This window comes from Martes martes (assembly GCF_963455335.1).
Source record: "Martes martes genome assembly, chromosome: 7".
In the NCBI taxonomy this organism is placed as follows: Eukaryota; Metazoa; Chordata; class Mammalia; order Carnivora; family Mustelidae; genus Martes; species Martes martes.
In genome coordinates this window covers 1645025-1668599 of record NC_137894.1, presented here as the reverse complement: position 1 = coordinate 1668599, position 23575 = coordinate 1645025, and the positions used below count along the sequence as shown (strand labels likewise).

At 63.8% G+C, this 23575-nt stretch overlaps 1 protein-coding gene across 1 annotated transcript in view; it reads right to left on the bottom strand.

Annotated features, from left to right (window-relative positions):
* Positions 1-2574: 2574 nt before the first annotated feature.
* ARNT2 (aryl hydrocarbon receptor nuclear translocator 2) overlaps positions 2575-23575 on the bottom strand; it is a gene marked incomplete at its 3' end in the record, with an annotated part of 141015 nt that continues 120014 nt past the window's right edge. The window contains exons 13-19 of the mRNA XM_080808935.1: positions 19572-19644; positions 18692-18815; positions 15801-15900; positions 13447-13585; positions 12682-12847; positions 4145-4281; positions 2575-2673 (exon numbers count right to left, since the gene is read on the bottom strand). Coding sequence (XP_080665061.1) covers positions 2575-2673; positions 4145-4281; positions 12682-12847; positions 13447-13585; positions 15801-15900; positions 18692-18815; positions 19572-19644 — 838 coding nt within the window. The remainder of the gene's footprint in view (positions 2674-4144; positions 4282-12681; positions 12848-13446; positions 13586-15800; positions 15901-18691; positions 18816-19571; positions 19645-23575) is intronic.

Genomic DNA, 23575 nt, shown 5'->3' with positions numbered 1-23575 from the left:
GGGAGTGAGTCCCGGCCCAGCTGCGCTGCGTCTCCGGCGGGACAGGAGTCTGGGCTGGGCCTGGCTGGAGGACGTGCCAACAGCTGGGTCCACGCACGGTCCCCGCTTGGCTGCACCGGCCTGGCACGGGGCGCTCCCCTCCAAACCGGGGTGAGACCCCCAGCAGCCTGGACTCTTCTTCTGCTCTGTCACAAGATTCCTCGAGGGGACATCTCTTGGGTCAGAGATCCTCCCAGTCCTGTTTTTGTACTGGCCACGGGATGGCTTCCAGGAATCACAAGCAAGGAGCAGGGTGGGGAGTGGCGAGGCCAGAGCACTCACGCCGGCCCGTCGGACTGCCATCGGCCTCCCTGTGGCCGCTCCTGGGACGGGGCTGGGAGGCCGGGAGGCCGGGCCGCCCAGTCACGACATTCCCCATCATGCCCGGCCTACGGTCACCGGCGGTCCCCACCTTCCGGGACTGAGCCTTCAGTGACAGACAGAAGTGGCTGCAGGGCTGTCGGGGACCAGGCTCGCCCGCCACGCCCACACCGCCTCGGTGTCCAGCGTAGCCCCGGGTCACAGCGTTGGGGCGAGGGGCACCTCTCAGGAAACCCCCCAGTTCTCTCCAGGAAACGAAAAAACAAACACGAAAGCCTGAAACTTCCAAACTCACAGGTGAAAGGCCGCAGAAAGTCTTTTTTCGTTTCACGGAGAAACCATTCTTTGATCTGAAAGCGATTTCTGTGCCTTTCTTGGAAATGATCGTGCCCCTGCTTGGGGTTGGCTCAGGCTGCGGGGACGGAGGGGACCCCAAGGGCGGGGCCCACACGGGGGAACCCCTCTGGCTCTGGCACTGTTGCGGTGCATGGGGTTGGCTCCACCCAAGTCCTGGGGGGAAAAGGACCTTGAACCCAGGACGCGATCACCGCTGTGCGCCAAGGACTAAGAGCGGCTCTGGGAGCGGTTCAGCCCCGCACGCTGGGCTCACTCTGCCCTCAAGCAGCTCAGAAGCCCCCGCACTCCCTGGGGTCTTCCGAAATCCCAGGGTGGGGCATTTCTGAGCCAGTGCCTGGAGGGCCCTGGGAGGGACGCAGGGACTTCCTGGGGGGAGGACGCCTCCACCTGCCCGGGGCGAGCGTGGCTTCCGTCCCACACGGGAGTCCGCGAGCCCCCGCATGGGGAGGACAAATGGAAGCGTGGCTGTCAGGAAAGTCAGAGACGAGAGGCTGGGAGCCCGCCTCAGGGCACGGCGCACGGGGGACGCGAGGTCACCGAGTACAGGGAAACACAGCAAGCCAGGGACCATGGGCTCAGCCGGGCAGAAGCTTCTAGAGTCACTCTTCCTCCGGTCTTGAGACCACCTGGACAGCGCAAGGCCCCAGGGAGCGTGTACCAGAATCAGACCGCGAAGCCCAGCCTTGTGCCTCACAGACCTGTACTTGGCCCCCACGAGGCGCCACCGTCCCCAGCGGCCTGGCGGGAGGCTTTTCTGAGCGCCTGTCTCTGCACAGGGATCCGCGCCTGAACCTGTCCAGGGTCGTCGAGAGCGCTGCGGCTGCCACGGCGGGCGCTGGGGGAGGAGGCACAGAAGGACGGGGAGGCCCGGACATCCCGCCTTCCCTCGGGCTCTGTGACCTCAAGGGGGCCCTCGGCAGGCGCGGGCTGGGAGCCGGGTAGGGGACGCCTGCGGTAAGCGGGAAGGGCCCGCACTCCCTCGGGGGCCTCCTGGAAGAGGAGGTGGCCGCCTCCTCTCAGGGGGCGCCTGGACGCGGGAGTGGACCCATTAAAGCAAGCAGGTTCCCAGCCAGGACTCGGGTGACACTGAAATGCCAGCCTGCTCTGCCCAGCCCGCCAGCCCAGCGCCCAGATCGTGGGTCAAGCACAGTCCGGCCGGGGCACTGCCGAGCTGGAGGCGAGGGCTGTCCGTGCGGGCCCTCAGCCACAACGCACCCCGGATCCTGGCTGCTCACTCTGGCTACATGACACACACGGGGCACAGCACACCCACTGGGACAGGGATTCATGTCACATTGCACAGAGCACACACACCCCACAGCACGAGGGACGGACGGACAGATGCACACACAGACTTGGCTGAGCTGGGGACGGAAGGGGGGGCCTTCTCTGGGTCCGAGCTCGGAGAACAAAGGCCGTGCGTCCTGCTCACCCCCCTTCCAGCGCCCAAGCCCCACCTGTCCACAGATGTTGAAGGCAAGAAACCCGATTCCCGTGTCCCAGACAGGCCTAGGCACTCGGGACTGGGACTGGACGTCTTCCAGGTGAACAGGATCGACCACGACATTATTCACAACCAGACCTCGAAGGCCCAGCGGACTCACCTCCCAAACATACACAGAGAAAGTACAATAAATACAACGGCGCCCCCATGTCTACCAGGGCTCCCGGTGGGCGGCTGGGCATCCCTGGCCGTGGGCTGAGCGATGTTGTGACAGGGGTGGCAGGGGGGTGAGATGCCTTCTGCTGGGGGGTCCCGCGGCGGGGCAAGCGGGGTGTGGGAGGGCCCCGCCAACATGGGGGGCGCCGGCGTCGCGCGCGGGGCTCGGCCCAGCGCCGGCCGCACTCTGCCTGCCGCTACTCAGAAAACGGCGGGAACATGCCCAGGTCTGCGAAGTCTTCGATGTTATAGTTGCCGGTCCCCTGGGTCGGATCTCCGGGCATGGGCAGCATGTCCTGCGGGAGGGCAGAGAAGAAAGCCGCGGGGGTCAGCCCATCGTCCCGGGCACTTGCATGCCCCAGGAGCCCAGCCTGCCACTCGCCCTCGTGCTCATCCATCCCCCTGCCCAGGGGGCAGCCCCGCGACGGGCTCCAGGTGTCTGGGGGACACTCTCGGGGTCCTCAAATGCCCAGAGGCGGGAAGCTGCTCTCCCTGGGGAGTGGCGTCTCAGCAGCTCGACACAACCTCAGGACATAACCCGTGTCTGTGAGGCTGAGCCAGGACACGGGGTGGACAGGGACCCCGTTGGGGTTGTGAATCTGGCCGGGCACCCAGCAAGGGACCCATGGCCGAAGCTCAAAATGCAACATAAACTCAGGGCCAGGCTCGCGCGTATTGTGAGGGCACAGCCAGATGCCTGTGTGGTCGGGCTTCACTTTCAAAAAGCCTGTCAGGTTCTGTGGGCCTCAGACCGCCCACCTAGAGAATGGGAATAGCACTACTTCAATCCCCTCTGGCAAATTTCTCATTTGCCCTGTGAGATACTCTCGGAGAAAAGAATTCTGTGGATGAGGGAGTTTGGGAAATGGCACACTCTGCCTACCTCCTAAAAATCCTCAGTGCTTATTAGTATAATAAAGGCTCTGATAAGGACCGCAGGCAAGAAGCTGAATAATTTGCTTAGCTAGTGTTTCACGAACTTATCTGACCAAGAATTCCTTTTAGCCTTGTGACCATGAACAATCCGGTGGGGAATTCTGCCTTACACATGGCTGTGAGGCGTAAGGACCGAGAAGGGAGGTCAGAACGCTGCCTCTCTGGAGATCTAGAGGGACCTCTGGGTTCTAGACCTTTGTTTGAGAAGATGTTGCTTGGCTGGGTGGGACAGGTGCTAGGGACAAGGAGAGTGGCCCCTCCCGTGGGAAGGTGGGGTTACCAACTGGGGGGCCTCCAATCCCTCCCTCCAAGGGCTTCCTGCCTATCCTTGCTTTGCTGGGCAGACCTGGAGCTCTGGGAGTGATGGTGACAGGGATGGGGGGGAGGTGCCTCGGCTCTAGGGGAGGAGCTCCTCACGCGGGCCGGTGGGACAGGCCAAGCCCTTGGCTCAGGGGGCACTGACAGGCTCGTGCCTCCACCTGGAACCTCCCTCCAGTGGAAACTTCTGGCTGAAGGTGGGGCAAGGGAAACCCCCTGGGGCCCGAGCACTGCTCTGAGGGGCTGTCACAGGGTCCCCTCCAGCTGCACAGCTAGGTCAGGGCTGCCATCACAAGGGATGGCCAGGAGGGTCTCCAATAACGACCGCTGTGAGGGGCCCAGGTGTCCTCAAGCAGGGAGGACAGCTGAGGCCTCAGCTCCCGGCCCCTCCCCCCGGGCTGGGCCAGGACCCGGACCCCTAAGGACCAGCAGGGGCTGCAGCAGAGAGCGAGGGGAAAGGAAGCAGAGAGAAGGCGCCGGTACCTACGAGAAGGCTGTGCTGGCTCGATTTACCTGGAACACTTCGGTCTGACCGGGCTGCTGGTGGGAGTGCTGCTCACCGCTCTGCTGACCGTGGTGCTGGCTTTGCCACTGCGACCAGACTTCCGACGGCCGCCCTTGGAACTGGCCGCTACTCTGTCCACTCTCGGCTGAAAGACCCGACGCACAGGACACCGCCTTTAAAAGCCGTGTTGTGGCCCCGCGAGACCGAGAGCCACGGCAGCCCAGCGTACCCCACGCTTGTGAGCGGCGCGCTCCATCAGGCTGGCGGGACACGTGTGTCCACGGTCCCCTGCGTGCTCGCGTGCTCACACGGACCGACGGGTTTGCACCACACGGCTGGGGGTGAGACTGAAGCGGGAGCTCTCTGTCAAGGGGCGGAGGCACAGGGTGGAGGGGGCTCTCCCAGAGCGCACCTGCCGGGGGCCGGGGGCTCGAAGCCTTGGAGCGCTGGTGCCCTGGGTGGGCTCGCACGGAGCTTGGGCGGGGGTGTGTCTGGGGGGGCCCTGAGTGTGGGCGGAGACAAGCCCTCCCCACAGCACCCCTGCAGGCCCCGGGAGGGAAGGCCTCTCTGCCCCTCCAGACCCCTCGTCCCCAGGCTGCTCTCTGCAGGAGCCTGACTCGGCCGGAGGAGGAGGTCACCTCAGCGTGCCCTGAGCTCCGCCACCCTCACGGGTTTCGGGTAACTTGCTGAGGCCACACGTGGCATTCCACGAGGTCCTTCCACAGGCGCCCAGAGCCACGGCCTCTCCTCTTGCCTCCGAGGGTTTCTTAGCACCGGACGGCTTGAGGGCAAAGGCATCGGGGCTCAGACACGAAGCGCTTCCTTGTAGGAATCAGCATGTTAACGTGTAAGGACGGCGGCCTGGCCTCTTACACCTCACAGGGACACGCAACAGAGGAGCCCAGTAGGAAACAGGGGCACAAACCTGTCTAAAGCGTTTTAAAGTTTCAGCCTAAGAGGATGGTTATCCGGAGGCTCAGCCAGAAGAGCTCAGGAACGTCTCTGCTTGTTCGGAACCACCTGCCACCACTCGGGAGGCAGCGGGCTCTCCGCCAGGTTCGGGGTGCAGGACAGGTCCCCACCTGCTCTTTCCAACGGCTGTGCCCACCGCGGGCCACCCTCCTGCCCGAGGACGGGAGCTGGGCTCCTGGAGCTGAGGCCACTAAGTGTTCAGGGAGAGCCCCAGCCTTCCCCTCTGTCCCTGTCTCTGTCTTACACACACACATCTGACACACGACCCGAGACACCAAAGTTATAACGAAACACCAACGTTCTCCTTAAGGCCTCCCGACGGGTGCTTCCCGAACTCCGCATAGTAACAGCTGGGAAGAGGCCCCTACAATCAGACAGGGACATGACACCCTGGTTCTGGATCAGGGATTAAAATCGACTGTGCTCACGGGACTCTGCTGTTTAAGAAAAGTGCATCTTTTCCTCACACTCATGAGATCCCAAGGCCAGGGGACTTCTTTTAAAGCAGCGTGTCCGTGGGCCGGTTTGGGCATCCAAACACCTAGAACAGGCCTGGTCCACGCAGCAGTGCCAGGGGCGGGGGTGCCGTGAGGAGGCCGCCTGAGGCACAGGCCAGCCCACCTGCTGCCCAGGGGAGTGTGGAGGGGCCCGGTCACCCTCGCAGGAGGCAACGGCGGGGCAGACCAGGGGAGCTGTCATAACAGACCTGGCGGGGGGCGGGGGTGATGACCGCTGCTCAGGAGGCCACGCATGGCCCCCGCCGGCCACAATAGTGACTCCTTGATGGGGTACTGCCCCTCAGGAATTAATTCCCTCCACTTTTCCTTCCGGGTATGGCCACCACTGAGTCCCCCCGATTCATACGCTGGGGTCCTGGGCTCTGGCCCCAACCCAGGTTTGGTGCAGGTGTGCACACAGGTGGGAGAGCAGGACAGCGCCTCTGGGGGAGCTCACGGCATGGTGGGGGAAGGGGAAAGGCGGTGCCACACCGGCGGGAGCCACTGTGACCCAGGAGAGCAGGGGGACACGTAACCTGTTCCAGAAGTAGAAGAGCCCGGTAAGGGGACAGTCAGCAGCTGAGCGGGTGCGGGGCTCAGGCGGCCCCGCCCAGGGACCCGCAGGTGGCTCCGGAGATAACGGTCTGAGTGTGATGGGCTGAGGGTGAGCCACGGCTCGGGTGCCCAGCTGTGAGGGTGGCAGGAACCCGGGGTTCCCAGGCACGTGGAGGAGTGGCCTGCACACCCCTGCGCGTTCAGGGTACGGCCGTCCCGGCGCCAAGAGGCAAGAAAGGAACCGGTCAGGAGGAGGCCACTGTGGGGATGTCCGTACGACCCACGGTGCCCGAGTCCTGGAGCACAGAGTGGCGGAAGGAGCCAACGGAGCCGGCGGACGACCAGGAGCCGTGTGGTTCACGTGTGGTCCGCGTGTGGTCCGCGTGTGGTCCGCGTCTCCACTGGTCGGATGTGCACCGTCTGCTTCTCTAGTCTCCCAGCCTGGGGCCACGGCCAAGTCTCCGAGAAGCGCCCGGGGTCCCCGTGCCTGAAGCCAGCATCTCCCCTCCCCTGACCCTCCAGGTGGGGAAAAGCCCAGCTGAGGACGCTCGCGCCTAGCCCTCGGCCCTAAACGCCGCATCTCTGGGCCCCTCGGCTTCCCTCCGACCCAGGCCGGCAGCTGTCTCCGGAATCCACAGCTCCCCCCATCTTCCTAAAACTGCCCCAAACCAGCCCAGCCCGCCAGGGCCCCGAGGGCCCGCGTAGCCCCACCTCTGCTTTGTACCCACCCCACCCCCTGCCACCCCTTCCCGGGTGGCCCGCCTGCCCCCAGCCACGGACCCCCTCTGTGCTAGGAGGGTTCTGCCCGCGTCCAGAGCCCCACTGGATGCGAGCTTCCCGAACCCACTCTCCGCTTCCGTGGCCTTGTGTCCCCTCCACAGCGTGGCCACGACTGTGCGGACCCCCTCCCCCCCCCACCACGTCATGTGTAACTAAAGGCCACCCTGTGCTCGGTACAGGAAAATCTAGGTAGCTGTTTGCCGAGGGACCGAATGGAAACCATGAGGAGGAGAAAGAGAGCAGGAAGAAGGAGGAAACGTGAACATCCCCTCGACCCTTACTTCTGCTCCCACGGATGCTCCCCGGCGCTCATCGGTGCGGAACCGGAGAAGGGAACGCACTTTCCCACGTCAGTCTCAGGGACCACCGGAGACCGGGCAGGTGGTGGGGCCGAAGCCAGGGGAAAGACGGGCTCACTTCTACTCATCGCACACGCACGCTTGCAGATCAGTTCTTAAACTTCCGGGAAAAGACAGGCTCTTCTTAAATGTTTGCCGTAGAACCAGTCAACGGGATGGCTTCGGGAACGGCACGAAGGAGCGCAGGAAGGAGGGACGCGGTACTTCTGGAAACAGGCGTGTGCCGGGCTTCGACCTTATCTCATTTCCTCTTGCCTCTGACGGTGAGACGGCCGCATCTCCCACCGCTTCCCGACAAGGAACGGAAGCCTCCGGAAATCTGCCCGCTCGCTCCCGCTGAAATGCCGGAGCCCCCTTGGAACCGAGGTCTCTCTGACACAGGGCCCGCGTGCGTTCACTTGGGACACTGAGAGTTTACATCCGACGCCCTCCAGGCCCCGCACACGGAGCGGAGAGCCTCGGCCATGGGGGCGACCAAGTCCAGCCGCTCTGCAGGGGCAGCAGACGAGGGTCTGGGCCATCAGGACAGCCCCGAGCGTGGCAAGGGGGTGTAGGCTGGTGGGGCGACAGGGAAGCGGATGTCACAGCTGATGGTCTTCCTCGGGGAAGCCGCCTCCCGGGCCGTGACCAGCGGGCTGCGTTCACGCCGTCGGACGGGAGGGTCCGGGGAGGCCGTTCTTCCGGCCCCGTTATGGAAACCGCGTAGCTCTGAGCCGCACGCGTGACCTCCGCGCTCACGGAACAGCAGTGACTACGACACGCAGCGCCGGGTGCTCTCAGCCCAGACCTCGGCCGCGGAGCCACACCACCCGACCACAGACCGATGCTGAGCAGGCAAGCGACGTAGTCTGCACCCGCCATGCGTCCACAAGCCACTTTCTGGAGAAAGCCCCAGGGGTCACGGACATCCTCGGAAGCCGCGCGTGTACGGCTGCTAACTGTGAGCCGGGCTCCGGCCGCTCCGTCTCCGCTCTGCCGGCTTCCTGAGCCAGTCCGGGCTGCTGCGGCCCCGGCTGAACCTGGGGGCCCCGTCAGCCCCGCAGCCAAGCAGAGCACGCGCGGCGTCGCCACCGTCAGGGCCAGATGGGTGGCCTTTCGGACCAGACTTCAGGACCCGGAGAAGCGTGTGGGTTCCTAGGCTGTAGCAGGAAGGGACGACATCTTCTTCCCGGGACAGCCGTTCGCGTCCGAGGCCCTCAGGTCACTTGCTGACGGTTTCCTGGTGAGCCTCCCCTGAGGATCCCGGAGCTGCTCCAACTGCTGCCAGAGGTCCTCTGCGGCGGTGGGGGGCACAGCGGGTCTACCCAGGGCTGACCCTGCCGTGCAGGGGACACATCTAGAGACACCTCTTGTGGCCATAAACTCAGGGGGGCGGGTAGGGGGAGGCCGGGGACGCAGCTGAACAGCCACACGAACAAGGTAGCTCCTGAGACAGAGAATTATGTGGCTCAAAACGTCCACAGCACTGACGCCGGGAGGCCCCGTGGACAGAGTCAGCCAAGAGCATCCAAGCGCCAGCTTGTTCTAGAAATGCCTCCGGGTGGGGGGCTCCTGTAGGTCACGCCAAGGACACGTTTCCCATGCTTTGTGGACAAGACCTCATTGTTCATCGCTGAGAGCGGTGGGAAGGTCTCTGATTCCCTAAATTGCTGGTGAGAAGGCACACGGCCGAGAGCCGAGGGCAGGACCTGGGGGTTCGGGGTGTGGTGTCTGCAAACGTTCCAGGTCATGGAAATGCCAACCCCTCCCCCACCGCGCCTGCCCGGCCCCGCCCCTCATTTTTCATCCCTCTTCCCGCTGCAAACATCTTCAGACTCCTGAGGAAGGACACGTTCTCTCAGTCTTCCTCTCCGAAGCAGGCGTGCAGACGGACAGGCTCCTTCCGGGAAGGCCGGTGACGTGACCGACGCATTTCTTGGGCCTCAGAAAAGACGCTCGCACTCACATCGTCATGTTATCTGCTGTGACCCGAGAGGATCTGCACGGACTCATGCCGGGCAGGAGCGGGATGTGTCAGCTGCCCCTTCCTAAACTGGGACACACGGAGGGCAGGAAGCAATGGCTGGTCCCTGCCTGCCCGGTCTCTGTGTCTGGAAGCACGCGGGTGAGGCGGTCACGTCATTTAGACCCTGGGCGAGTCTGAGGAGGAGCGCCTGGTCTGCCCTGGCCCCTTGGGCCACTTTCACTACGCAGCCGTGTGCTTGGCCCCTGCATTTCCCCAAGACACACGGACGCATCGGCAGGCAGGTGGCGGAGACGGAGACGCTGCCGTTCAGGGACCTCAGGTCTCAGGGCTCACCACGTGCTGTGGGTTTACTGCCTCTTGGCTCCACACTCTTCCCTCTTCGCCCTGCCTTGTGGGGTAGGAGCTGCACGCTGGAAACACGTCTCCCTCACCCGCTGGGCGAGGTTAGGCTTTGTCCGCAGAAGGTGCTGGAGAGACCCACAGGTGCACCGAGAAAGGGCCTTCCCTCCTGGTTCAGATGTTTTTCTGTCTGCAGCATGTGGACCGGCGGCGTGCAGGAGGCCCAGCGGCAGCTCCTCTGGGCTCTGGTCCGAGTGTACCCCCTGGGGAGCGACCAGCCGTGGCGCCCAGCCCCTGGCCAGTCCACGTACCGCCGCGAGGCTCTGTCCCCCCCCACAGACACACCTTCGGGGACGTGGGATCTCCAGGCTTGGAGCAGAAAGCTGCCACACAGGTTCACCTGCCTGTCCTTGTCAGGGCGTTCCGGCAACCCCATTAGCTAAGGGTCACTGTAGGAAACGCCCCGAGCCATGACGGCAGGTGTAGCGTCTGTGTCCTGTCTGCACCCCGACGGCCGCACCCTCCCCACCCAGCTGTTAGGAAGCCAACGCCTGCACTTGTCAGCCCCTCGGTGAAGGGTTCTGGTCCTGCTTCCAGACGCTCCCCGTCAAATGAGGTAAGACCCACGGTGAGCCAAAACCGGAACCAGGACTGGAAACGCAAATGCATCAGTCGCACGGCTTGGGGTCCATCCACAGCCCCGAAATGGCGGGAGGGCTTTGGTCTGACTCCTGGGAGCCAGGGGAGCGAAGGAGCCTGTGGCTCACAGAAGGGGCCAGAACGAGGAGGCTGGGTTCCTCATTCAAGGAGGGAACCCCATGCACCGGCCACCTCGAGGAGCCCCTGCAGGAGCCCAGGCACAGCCTGCCCCCGCTGATGTCAGTTCCCCCGGCCCCCACTTGGTGACGGTCAGCTCCCCAGCTCTCCCGGACTCCTGCCCGTGAGACAGGGCTGTCGGGGCTCCGGAATCCGGCCCAGGACAACTCGCTGAGCTGGGTACTGTGGGGGGTTGGGGGGCTGGGCCTGCGCACCCTCCGGGCCCGAGCAGCAGGCCCCGCAGCACCGCTATCTCGTCCGTGCCCTTGGAGGGGGCACTTGGGTCCCACGCACGGCAAGGCGAGAGTGCCCTGCTCGCATGAGCGCTGCTGGCGGGTTCACGGGCTTGTGTTCATTCAATGGCTGGCACCCTCAACAGGCACCTCTGTCCCTTCCCCACGCACCCCTTCTTTACCACTGTCTTCCCTGCACCCCTCCCACTGTGCTCGGGAGCACGTCCTCGTTCACGAACCACAGGCACACTCTCTTCTCTCTGACCTGACCAAAGCCTGCCCCCCATGCCCACCTCCGCAGACCCCGTTTCCCTAGAGCCCCTTGGAGTCGAGGCTGTTTGTTTTCCACTGGCCGCACGTCCCGTGCACGGCCCACCCTACCCTCTGGGCCCCTCTGCACCACTGTCCACTCCTCTGCTGGGGCCCCCTGCCACTGACCCACAGCTGTCCTTGGGGAGCCCAGGCCCACCAAGACCGGCCCCACCCCAAGCTCCTCCCCTGTTCCCTGACCCTCTTCCCCAGGGCCTGGTTTCCAAACACGGGCGACCGTTTCCTCCTGCCCTGCTGGATCAAGGTCAACAACGGAGGGACTGATGTTGAGACCGCAGGAACTCTGTCCATGGTCTCCGTGCACTCACGCAGTGGGGCCCAGCCCCCTCATTGGTATGAGTCAAGAAACCTCTGCCGGGACACCCAGTCCCCACCTAAGTCCCATGTGCCCCTAACAACAGATCAGAGGACAGGGGCAAGCGGAGTCCGGAGACAAGTGCACTGTGACCTCTCTCTGACCTCACCATGCCTCAGTTTATCTATCTATGAAATGGGAGAAATCGGGCATGTCCCTCTTCGACTGCCGTTAAGAGTTACAGGAATTCAAACGTGCCTGTGCCGAGCACGTAGTGAGCGTCTGGTAAGCACCAGCCGTGGTCCTAACTGTAGGTGGCGTCATGTGAGTGCAGGGCAGCCAGGAGCCAATGGGGACATGGCCGCTGTGCCCGGATGGGGACCCCCCGTCTGCTGAGGCCCGCCTTCAGGGTGAGGCGGGGGAACCTCTCCCATTGGCAGCCGAGGCAGAGACTGCAGAGGGTAGGGGCTCCTTGGGGGCCAGCGGCTTCGAGTCCGGAGGCTTCTGAGTTGGGTGTCGGCAGGCTGGAACGAGCAAGAGGCCGGGGGCCCGTCCCTCCGGAAACGGGGACCATGAGGCTGTGCTCCCGCTCGGGGACAATACTGAAGCTCGGCTTGAGGTCGAGCAGGAGAACCTGCTCCGTGTGCACGAACAGGGGCACGGCTGGCGAGGGTTCAGGAAGAGCTGTGCCCGGGGCGGGACAGGGAGCGGGCAGCGGCGGGCACAGCGGCTCCCCTGGGGCTGACTTGCCAGGTGGAAACCCGGGTGTGTGGGCTCAGCCCCGCGCTCGCCTGAGGGCGTCCGTCCTGCAGAGAGACGCCCCGTGAGCCGCACGGGTGGGTCACGGTGGCCGCGCTGAGAGAGGATGAGCCCCAGCTCAGGAGGCTCAGGGCGCCTGGCAGCCCCTCCCGAGGCGAGGTGGGGCCCGGGCCCATCAGACCCACACGGAAGCAGCACCACGGGGAGTGGCCACTTAACCCCTTATGGCCTGAGGTTCTGTGAAGCTGGGAGAGGAGCTCTGACACCGGATGGGATCCTTCCTGGGACGTTCAGCAGAGAGAGAACCTTACAGCGTCTCTTATTTACACGACGGACCCACAGAATTGGCCCCCCGGGTGTCTGAAGCAAGATGAGGGCGCTCTGGACACGGGGCACGCGAACGTCCTGGCCAAGGGCCATAAAGGGTAAAACAGCACTTCGGCACACAGAGCCTTGAAAATGACAAAGTCACTCTACAAAGCCGAGACCCAAGCCCCCAGCGTCCGAGGAACAGCACGGCCCCTGGAAACCCCTAGGCTTGGTCCCCGGGTTCCGGGAACTCGGGGCTCACTCCCCCGAACCCAGGACGTTCAGAAAGCGTTTCTGCAGGCTCTCCCGGGAGTCCTGCCCTCACCCCCACCTACCGAACCCTGGCGTCCGGTTGGCGAGACTGGAGTAGGCGCTCCCGCTGGGCGAGGAGGTGGCTGGGCTGGAGAGGGGGCTGTAGGAGGACGGGTCCGCCGGGTAGGTGTGGCTTGTGCCAATCCCAAAGGGAGATGACTGAGTCTTGCCGGACTGGGAAGGGATTTGCTATAATCAGGACACAGCAAAGAGAAGGGAAGCATCACCAGCAGGCCTCTGGCCCGGTCCCCAGGCCGCACGGGTTGACGGCAACTCCGCACGGCTCTCCTGCCCACCTGGGTCCAAACCTGGCGTCCGCCCGGCATGTGCGGGTCCGGAAACTGCGGCGGGTCTGGGTGAAGTCACCCCCGCCCTACAAGGATGGGGGTCCTACGGCTTTTGCTAATGGGGGCCTGGTACTACGAACACATGGAGAAGTCCCCTGGGCCACCGCGCCCGTGTCACAGTGCCTACCAGGGAGCAGCGTGTGTCCCGGGGCTGGGGGTCCTCACGCGCTCTGGCTCGGGCAGACGGGGGTCCAGAGTGGTGAGGGGGTTCGCTCCTCACAGAGCGTCTGTGGATCTGCCCCTTCCCCCAGCTTCCCGTCCACGGCAGGACTCAGACCGCGGAAAGCACACGGGACTCTGCTGTTGGGCCCCTCCGGGGCAGAGGGAGGGGGCTGGTACTCAGAGCGCTAACCTGTGTCGGAGCCGGGATCCGAAGGAAGTGGGTCCCGGGTGCTCTGACCCGCCTGGACCTGGGAACACCTCCCTCCCCGGAGCCCGTACCTGTCCGGGAAAGGGCGGCCGGCTCCCCGTCCAGGCCACCTGACTCTGGTTCAGCTGCCGGGAGATCTGGGACATGTTCTGGCCGGTCGACGAGGAAGACTGGATGTCATTCACGCCGGGCACGTGGACCACGGAAGAGCTGGCACGGATGAAACCGCGTTTGTCCTGAGGAGACGCCTCACCCCCCAGCAGGCCCCTCGGAGGCAGCCCCCGTTCGCTTGCAGCAGCCGCCTCTGTCCGTCCGTCTCTCTCTCTAGCACAGAACCGGCCGGGACAAGGCGGCCCACGCGTGGCCAGCCCCCTCGTGCTCCTCCTCTGCCCTGCGACCCTCTGTGTCACCTCTGTGGCCTGCCTCATGCTCCCCCCTGGACCCTGGGCCCCACTCTCCCCTCCGGGCCGCCCACCCCATGCGTCTCCAAGGGAGAAGCTCCTTAGCGTGAAAATCAGCCTCGGTGTGGACCCAGTGCCCTGTGCGCTGGTTAATTCGTCCCCGTGGGGCGCCTACGGGCTCTGGACTGTGGGACTGGGCCACGGGCTGTCAAGGGGTTGGTCTTGAACAGGACAGCCTGTCGGGGGACGCCCCGCCCGGAGGACGCTGTGGGGTGCCGGCCCCCCACCCCCCTGTGTCTCCCACGGCCTCCGGTCTGCACGGGGCACTGGCTGGTGAGTCCCAGGTGCCTCTGTGCCGGGCCCCCGCAGGTGCCACCTCTGACCTGCCGTCTGGGCTCCCAGGCCCGCGGCACGGCCCGCAGCACACCCCGCCGCCTGCAGCGTTTTCCAGCCGTGGCGATGATACAGTATTCCACGACACGCATGATAAAGGGGGGAAGGTGGGAGCTTCTGTCTGGCCTCATGCCCTTCGTCCTGGAGCGGCTCAGGGCGGGACAGCGCTGTGGGCCCAGGAGGGAGCCAAGGGTGGGGGACCGGGCTGAGCGCCGGTGTGGGTTTCAAAGAAAGGCAGTGTACGGGCCGGCAGAGAAGAGTGGGTACGGTCTTACTGCTTGTGTTATCATACTTATTCTGTGCGCTCTGGTCCCTCGTAAGATAGGGACGCTCCGAGTGTGTCTGTCCTCCTTGTCCCAGCCATCCCCCAAGCGGACAGCATTCTTCCTGCTGCCACCCCCTCCCTCAACGTAAGGGCCCTTCCCCACCCTCCTGCCTGATGAGCCGATGGCCTCGGAAAGCCTTTACTGATCCCTGTTCTCTATGGTTCGGGGGCTCTCCCCACCCACTCAGCCCTCACGTCCTCCCAGGGCACTGGTGGACGAGGGCCGGACCCTGTGCCCAGCAAGCCCCTGCCCAGCACTCCCCAGAACCCCCAGGGACGCCTGCTTCAGTGCACACAGGCTGGGTCACGGCTGCCAGGCCCACGGCAGGGCTCAGCGTGAGGACACACTCAGGGACCTGCGGTGACACCACTCCGCCGGAGCTCAGGGCGACTGACCTCCGACTGCCACATCCATCCCGCACCCTTCCCGCTCCCGCCAGCCCAGGCCCCTCAGATTTACAGGAAATCCGGCTCATGGCCCAGGCCTAGCAGCTCACGGACGTCCATCTCTCCCTGCCTCCACCCACCCCTCCTTCCCTCCCTCCCTCCCTCCTTCCTTCAACCCATCCATGCATCTCTCTCCCTCCATCCGTCCTTCCCTCCCGCCCTTCCACAGACAAGCAGTGAGAGAGGCTTTCCCGAGGCCAGACTGTGGGCAGGGGCCGCCGTCCCGACCCCTTCCTCGCACGGCCAGCTGGCCACAAGCTCTCCTCCGTCACTGCCCTCCGACTCCCGTTTCTACGACAACAGCCTCACCCCGGCTCAGCATCTCGAGCTGGACCATGTGTCCTATGAACCGCCGGCACCTCCCTTTCCACGCCGCCCCCTCGGACCTTCTCCCGGAACCCACTTCCCCAAGCCCCTCTTCCCCTCCGGCTCCCCAGCGTGGCATTCAAGGCCTCCGCACCCTCCTCCTGCTTCGCCCAGACCCCGAGCCTCTCCCTGCCTGTGGCCTCCCAAGCCTCGTTCAGCGCGTTCCGGAGGCGGTCCCTCTGCGTCCCCAAGTGGCCACGTGACCTTTACTCCCAGGCTCGGCTCACAGTCGGCCAGGCCTCCCCCGCTCTGCTCCCGTCCCCAACGGCCCCCTCCTCACCTCCGGCCTCCGCCCCCTCCCTGCTGCCTCTGTCCAGACCGAGGATCTGGCAGCCGGGGTCGTGGTCGGGGTCGGGAGGACCCGATGAGCAGGTGCAGGCTGACTGGCGGTGAGGACAGCACGCCAGCCACTCCCTGGGGGACCCCGCCTCGTCCTGCTGGACCCAGACCAGAGGTGCTGCCCCTGGCCCCCAGCCCCCCAGCCAGTGCGTACCTGAAGGCCTTCCCGGAGTGCCCCGGGGGGAACGGGCTCCCCTGGGAGTAGATCTGCTGCGTTCCGGCCGCGGATGCTGAGCTCATCATCTTCTTCTCCGCTAGAAGAGCACAGTGAGGGTCACACTCAAGGGCTCCCCGTCCTCCAGACCACGGGGTGGGCAGCCGGGGGGCAGGTGCGGGGCTGGGCGTCCCCAAGCAGGACAGACCCATCCTGCTGCCCGTCCATGTATCCCTGTCCCGCCCTCGCCTCGGCACCCTCCATCTCCCAGGGCCTTCTGCGCACAGGAGGGCACTGGGCTGTCCTCCAACACTGAGGCCTGGCCATGCGCCCCGGAAAGCAGGCCCGTTCCAAGACTTGGGAAGATGGAAAGGACCAACAGACGTTCTTCCTCAGACACAACTACTGACTCCTTCCGCGCCCGTGGAGGAAACACGGAACCGTGGCTCGGAGGAGCGGCTCTGGTGCTCAGAGCCCAGCTCCGCCCTACGATGGGGCAGGGGGTTGGACATATTTGTTCTAGAGCCTCTCACTGCCCTACGATGTCAAAACTCCTGCGCCCGTTGCTCCCACAACCCCTGACAGCCCACGTACAAGACACGGGAATGAAGGACGTCAATGTTAGTCACGTGGCAAGGATTTGGGGCCTACACAGACCCCTCGCCTGTACCCATCTCTGGCTTGGTGGGGGATCCCCCACTGGGTGGACATGAGCAGCGATGGACGCTCAGGCTCGGGGGCTTGCGGCCGAGGGGACAGGCGCCAGTGGTCATGGTCTCAATCTCCCACACGTGCAAACCTCCTCTGAGACGTTTTGTCACGCTGAAGCCCTGAGCAGTCTCCCTGGTCCGTTCCCTTTGCTGTGATGACAGGGCGCCTGGAGGAAAGGCCTACAGGGCGGAAGGGCCCGGCCTCTCGGCGTGCACGTCCACGCGGTCCGCAGGCCCGAGTCTTGCAGATGAAGACGCAGCTCGAGGTCCCGGGGACGGCGCCCGAGGGACTTCTCGTGACTTTTCACTTAACGTAAGCGATTCTTCTCACGTATTCTGGGTTTTTGGTGGTTTGGGTAAACGAGAAGCACACTTTTTCCTAACTGCTCCAAAACATTGGTAGAGCACAAAACTGTGCGTGTGAAAAGTCTTGATTTTATTTGATCTTCTATATTTTTCTCCGTGTTGTGACTTTGATCTGCTTGATGTGTCGGAGATGAAGAAAAGCACCTTGAGATCTCCCGCTGCAACGTGGCTTTATCGGGATTTTCATGTATTTCCAGTTACTCTTTCCCACGTTCCAGAGCTCACGACACACGCACCTCCCCGTCAGGTCACGGTGTAGAGCAGCCCAGTCGCCCACAGCGTTCGGACGACGGTTCCTTCTGGGGTCCACGGGCACCAGGCCCCACCCCTCCGTGCCCCACAGTGCGGTTGGGACTCGGCCCATTTGGCAGCACGTGATCCAGGAGCTGCCCGTCGGGTCCTCGGACACCCACGGAGTCTACCGTCATGACATTCAGACTTTCTTATGATTTCACTTTTTTCCTGAGTGTTCTGCAATTTGCTAAAAACGTCCCCGTCTTTTCTTGGAAGCGAGACTTCCTGCTTTCTTTTCTCTTCCCTCCTGTCAAGAGTGGCTATTTTTGAACACACTGGAAGCTACGCGGCTCTAGAAATATCAGAGGAAAAAAACATACAGGCCAACGAGAAATTTCTGTTTATGACCCTAACCTGAGATGCGCCCGGGTCTTTGCCCACTCGGTTGGGTTCTGGTTTTTCCGTATATTCTGTATCTTCCGGCCATCTGTACCCTGGTCGTCGGGGTTCTCGGTGTCCTCTTCGCACTCCTGCTTTCTCAGCCCGCCCCTTCCAGCCCCGCGTTCTGTGTTTTGCTTCACCCCACAGACAAGCCCAGTCCCTGGCCAGCCGCGTGCTCGGGGGTCTGGGTCGATGGCGCGAGTCCGGGAGCGTCGACCCGCGGCCTCCCAGGTGCGGGCGCAGCCTGGCGGCTGGACACGTGGGGGCTCTCCCGTTCTCCTTGTCGGCCCACTCTCCCACTTCGGTCACCTACGTGGGAATGTGTCTTGTCTGTGTCACACCACAACTTCATGTGGATTTCCTAGAAACATTGCAGGGTCTGGTCCGGCGCCTCAGGCTTCTCCGGCGGGGAGAGAAGACTTTGAGACGTGCTACCGTTGGCTCTCTTCTCCGCCAACATCGAGAGCCCCTGATGAAGGTGGGCAGCGTGTCTGGGGGCCAACAGGTCACCGCGCCCCACGGGTCAGCACGCGTCGCCCTCGTGGGAGACGGCGCTGCCCCTTCCTCGGCTGCGCAGCGGCTGGTTACAGCGGGAACGACGGCCCCGTCTGCAGCGCACGTGCGGACGCCAGGAGGGCTGAGCCTGGCTCTTCCCTCGGCTTCTCTCCTCAGCGGATGCCCACTGCACTGCCACTCGCAGAAATTCCTTGACTCCCACAAAATGGGATCCTTCTGCTGAATTTTGGAATGATTCAGACCTTCCCAGGTGGTGTACTTTGCTGACCTTAATGGTAATCTGACTGGAAGGGGCAACGGCGCGCACGGGTGTCACGGGACAGCTCGATCCAGTACGCGCGACCTTCTCCGGCGACGGCGCTGATGGAGGCAGAGACCACCTGACGACCGCGACTGAGTGACTACTGGGCGACCACGTGCCATTCGTTTCCAACCCTCGAATGCAGGAGGCGTGCGGTCCGGGGCCCCAGGGAACGGGCAGCGAGGGGCAAGGGTCCACCGGGCTCCTGTACTGGGTGTTCTCGCACACGGAAAACCCATCCACGGGGGCCTCTCCTGGGGGGGCGTCTCCCAACGGCCCAGCCGCAGCGTCCCGCCCCGCACCCCCGCCGTCGGGAAACTTACATGCACTGATCCCTGCAAACATCTCAGCGAACCGGGGGTCCCTTTCCTGGGAGAAGATGGCATCCGCCTTTTCCACGGACTTCCCGGCTTCATGAACACCAGCTGGCAGGTTGGGGACGGGAACCTGTTTGCACATGAAAATACGACCGTGGCCCACGTGTGAGACACAGAACATCACCTTCGTTGGGTCCCCTCCCTCCTGTCTCACTGACATTTTGGGCTGGACGGTTTTACCGGTGGGGGGTGGGGGGGCTTTTCTGTTGACAGAGGCCAAGGACAGTCGGGGTGGGGGTGTGAGCTGGAGGTCATGGAAAGGATGACGGGGTCACGCCGATCACTTCTAGGAAGATTAACATACTAATCCATGCTCTAAAAACCAGGAGACGTGTGGTTTCCGGAGGAGGCCCGCTCTCTGACACAGCGGAAAAGGCAGAGGGAAAAGGAGGGGACCAGGGAGAAGGGAGAAGGGAGGGGGACAGCGCAGGGAGAGGGGGCCCAGGGCAGGACCAGGCGTGCGAGCAGGTGGGGACTGGACCAAAGCAGGACAGACGGCCGGGCAGGGGAGGGCTGACAGGGTCCGGGGCTGCCTCCCCGGCTTCCTGGTTTGTGAGATAGAGTCCAGAAAGCTACCACTGGCCCCGCCATCTCCGTACTGGCCAAAACCTGCCACCCGGGCTTCACGGGTCCTGCCTCCTTCATGGCCCTGTTCTGCAGAAGGGTCGCGGGAGACCCCCAGGGGAGCAAGGCCTCCGCACCGGGTGGCTGGACGGAACGGTTGCGCCTGCGTGGCCGGGGCGGCGGGGGAGCGGTGGGAGAATCAAGCTAAGGGTCGAATGCAGTCCCCGGTCCCTTGGGCTGCAGACAGTTCCCAGGAGCTCACCTGCGATAAGTCGTAGGACGACAGCCCGTCCCGCTGGTGCACTTCCAGCTCCGCTTGCTGCTGCTGGAGCTGCCTAAGGGACAGGACGGCGACAGCGTCACCGAGAACGGTGGCACCCGCCAGGCCGGGCCAGAGTCCGCCCCGAGCCCCACGCGCAGAGGAGACACCCGATGCACCCCTAGACGGGCTCAGTTTTTATTTACTTTATTTTATGAAGACTCTCTAATGCCTCAAATCAAGACCCCAAGCTCTGAACCGAGACTGCCCGCATTTAGGGAATAAACTCTGGTTTATGATTTCTTCGTATGCAAATAAAAACCCTCAGGTCGAGTTCTGATCGACACAGAAACTCCGGTGACTCTGGACTCCCGCCGCGTTCCTGTCCCCCACGTGAGAGGTTCAGAGCGGCTGCCGGGCCTGCCGGCCCACGGGTGTGAGTTCACGGAGCCTGGACCTTGCCTGGCCCAGGGCACACCCCGAGCTGCTCCTTCGGGGACAGAAAGAGCCTCCTTACAGGTAACGGCTGCTTTATGTTTCAGACGATGGAAACCGCGTTCCTTCCAAGGGGCAGCGAGCCCTATAGCAGCTGAGAGCCTAAAAATGGGGCGGGACGACAGCGTCGCTTTCAACTCTAAACGCCAACGAGAACGAGAGGCCAACGGCAATCAAGGAAATACTGACCAACATCACACACACACCCGTGCCCAGGGGTAAACGGGGAGGACGCGAGGGACGGTTAGAGCGTAAACACGCAGGCACGACACAGAGACCGGCTGCTCATAGAATCGGCAGGAACAGGAACCGCTTCCACCTTTCGGACAGCGAGGAAGCGCGGGTCGGAGCAAACTCATAGAATAAGTCTTCACGACCAGGCGGGGAAACCACGCTGAGCGCGCTGGCCTGGTGCGGAAAGGCCACGCTCCGCTGGGGAAGTGCGCGGGCACACGGCCTTCCTGGCGTCCCCGGCAGGTCCCGAGACACGTCCACTCCTTCCAGGAGTCGCCCTGCTGCTGGGGCTTGTGCAGGGAATGTACCCAGCGGCCGGAGACGAGCGCGGTCTACACGGAGTCGGCGGTGAGAGGGCAGCGACCGTGTGGACGTGTCTGTCGATTCACGGAGCGCGCGCTCCTCGCTATCCCATGGCGGCCGCTGCGAGGACTGTCGTGGATGCAAGAAGGTGTGGTCAGAGTGTTTGGACGAGCTCAGGACAAAATCTGTGCGCTTGGGACTACAGCCATGGACAGCACATGGCCCACGTGGCGAACAAAATTTGGAGAACGTCTCTTCCGTGTTTGCGTTAACTGGCCAGACTTTTCTTATCCATCGTCACCGTGTGTTTCGAAGCCAGAGCGATCTGCGTGGGTCCCTTCTGAACATCTGGGAGGGGTGGGTCGTCTCCCCCACACCCGCCCCATGCTCTGAGCCCGAAGGCAGGGGGAAGCCCTCAAAGACGCCCCCTTCGCTGGGGGCCGGAGGCATGGGGGATGGGGGGAGGCACAGAAGAGGCAAATCTGCCGGCGAGGGCAGAGCCAGCAGAGGAGTGTCCCCGCAGAGGGGGTCCTGTGGGGGGTCCTGCGAGGCCGTGTGGTCTGGGGAGCTGCCGACTGCGGCAGGCCAGCAGGAAGGACACCTGCGTCCTCTGCACACTTGCCCCGGGCCCCTGCTCTCACGGCAACTCTTGCCAGACTCAGACAGGGAGCCCCGAGCCCTCCCTGAGGACGTCTGCCGAACTCCCTTCACAACAGAGCGCACCGAGGCCTGGAGAAGCAGGGTGCGTGGAGAAGCCCCAGTGCTCTGAAGAGGGTTTGGGGCAGTGGCCACCTCATGGCATGGAGGACACCCCACCGGGGAGCCACTGTGCTGACCGGCGACGAGACTGGTGGGACATGTGGCCGGCTGGGAGCCTGGCCTCAGCGGCAGCTGCACTCCTCCTGCCCTGGGACAGGGGAGCCTGCAGACTCTCACCTCGCCGCCGCCGGCCAGTCCCTCCAGTGGCTGGACAGCTGGAGGCCCGAGGAGAAGGGGCGCACGTCGTCCTGTCCACTAAGGTTAATGGCGGCTTGAGGACATCCAGGTGCCCCGAGGCTGCGGGTGGTGTAGACGGAGCACACTAGGCCGTGTAGGTCCAGGAGTGGCTGTCCAGCTGGCTGACCACGTCCGCTCCCCGAGCAGAGCAAGAGCCGGTCCGCAGCCCCCACCCGAGACAGGGACCCCACGGGCCAGTCTCGGCTTCCATCCTCTGCTGGGGCGCTCACTGCGTCCCGAGGCAGCCTGCTCCCTCCTTAGGCGGAGCTGATCATGAAAATCTGTGCCACCGACAGCCCGAATCCACCTCCTGCCGCTCCCGCCTTGAGTCCCAATCCCACCGCCCGAGAAGCACAACATAAGCTGAATTCTGTCCCTGAACTCTTCTCCCCGCGGCCAGAGAGAGGGACAGTGTAGACACCACTCACCCCCGCACCACGCCCTTCACGTGTGTGGCCCCCCCCGGGAAGACCTCTCTGAAGAGGACCTCGCTGGGGGACCCCTGACCAGTGTATTGAGATCCAACCCGGGCGGGCTGTCCATCCCGGGAAGCTACTAAAACGTCCACACCAGGCTCTGGGTTAGACCCAGAGGAGAGGACGGGACGTACAGACCCATGGGGTAGGGGTCCTCACGGCGTGGACAGCGTCTGGGAGGACAGTTGGCAAGAAGTGTGGTGTGTTGCCCAGGTGCGGGGAGAACAGACAGCTTGTCTCCCGCCCTGGGTGCGAGAGCCCAGGGGAAAGGTGAGCCAGAAAACATGGCACGTTCCCCCAGGCTGTCTGCACCCACACCCGCAACGCCCGGAAACAGGGGCACTCAAAAGAATTTTTAATTGCTATTTCAAAGAATTTTAGAAAAGAACGTAATGATCTGTAGAAAAATCATAACTTTCTTTCTTTCCTTATTCTTGCTCTAGGGTTTTATTAGTTTGGTTACACGCCGAGGGCATCACCCACCGTCACTCACTCGTGGGGCCCCTGCCCACACCGTCCTCCCTTCGCAGCCTGCCCATTGCACGGTGCAGAATGTGGGGCTCAGAGTCCCAAACACGTGCCTGGGACGGTGCACGCAGGACTCAGACCCGTCTGTGTGCTACGGACCCCGCATTCAGTCCCACGACGTAACAAGGACCATCACCCCACATCTTCCATTCCAGAGCGGCAGAATTGAGAACAGACCTGTGCTTTGGGGTTTCTGTGGGATCAGACCAGTGAATGCCTCTCTCCTCCTTCACAACTTTCCCAGAGCCCAGGCTTCAGCCCACCTGCGCTTGTCCAAGGAACACCGGCCGGTCCCGCCTGTGGCCCAGCCCATGTCCCACCAGGGCACAGACCATCGGGGAGGGGGCAAGACCATGGCGTGGGGCCGAGTGCCGGGCGCCCCCGTGTAGGTCGGTGCTGCAGGGAGGAAGGACCCGCACTTCCACTGTGTGCGAGGGCGCCAGCAAGGGCCACGGGCATGGGGGTGGGAGCTTGTTCTCTGCTCTGTCCCCTTCTGGGCCCGAGGAAGCTCCTTCCAGGGGGAGGTAGGAACCAGGGTCTCTGGTGTGGCCGGCAGGTCCCCAGGGGTCTGACCCCGCCCCTGTGGTCCGGACACAGCCGCCCCATCCGGCTGACTTTGACTCGGTGCCCACAGCGACACACCCGTGGAGGAAATGCTGACTTGCAGGCTGCCCGTCCTGGGAAGAAGTCTGATGGGCTTCCTTGGACGTTTCACGGCAATGGAATAAAAATAAACTTTGGTAGGTCTGCAAATTCCGGGGGGGTGGGGGAGGACGTGGCCGCTCCGAGCTCCATCAACAGCATGTGCACGGGACCCCGCGGCCCACCTCCCAGTCTGCTGGGGACGAGAGCCCAGGATCCCGCACCAGGGCCGTCAGGCCCGGGCTTCCCGTCAGCGCGGCCTCCCTGCAGCAGAGGTGTCCGGGGCCCGGCTGAGGCGGTGGGGGCGACCGACGCTCCCCGGACAAACGGTCT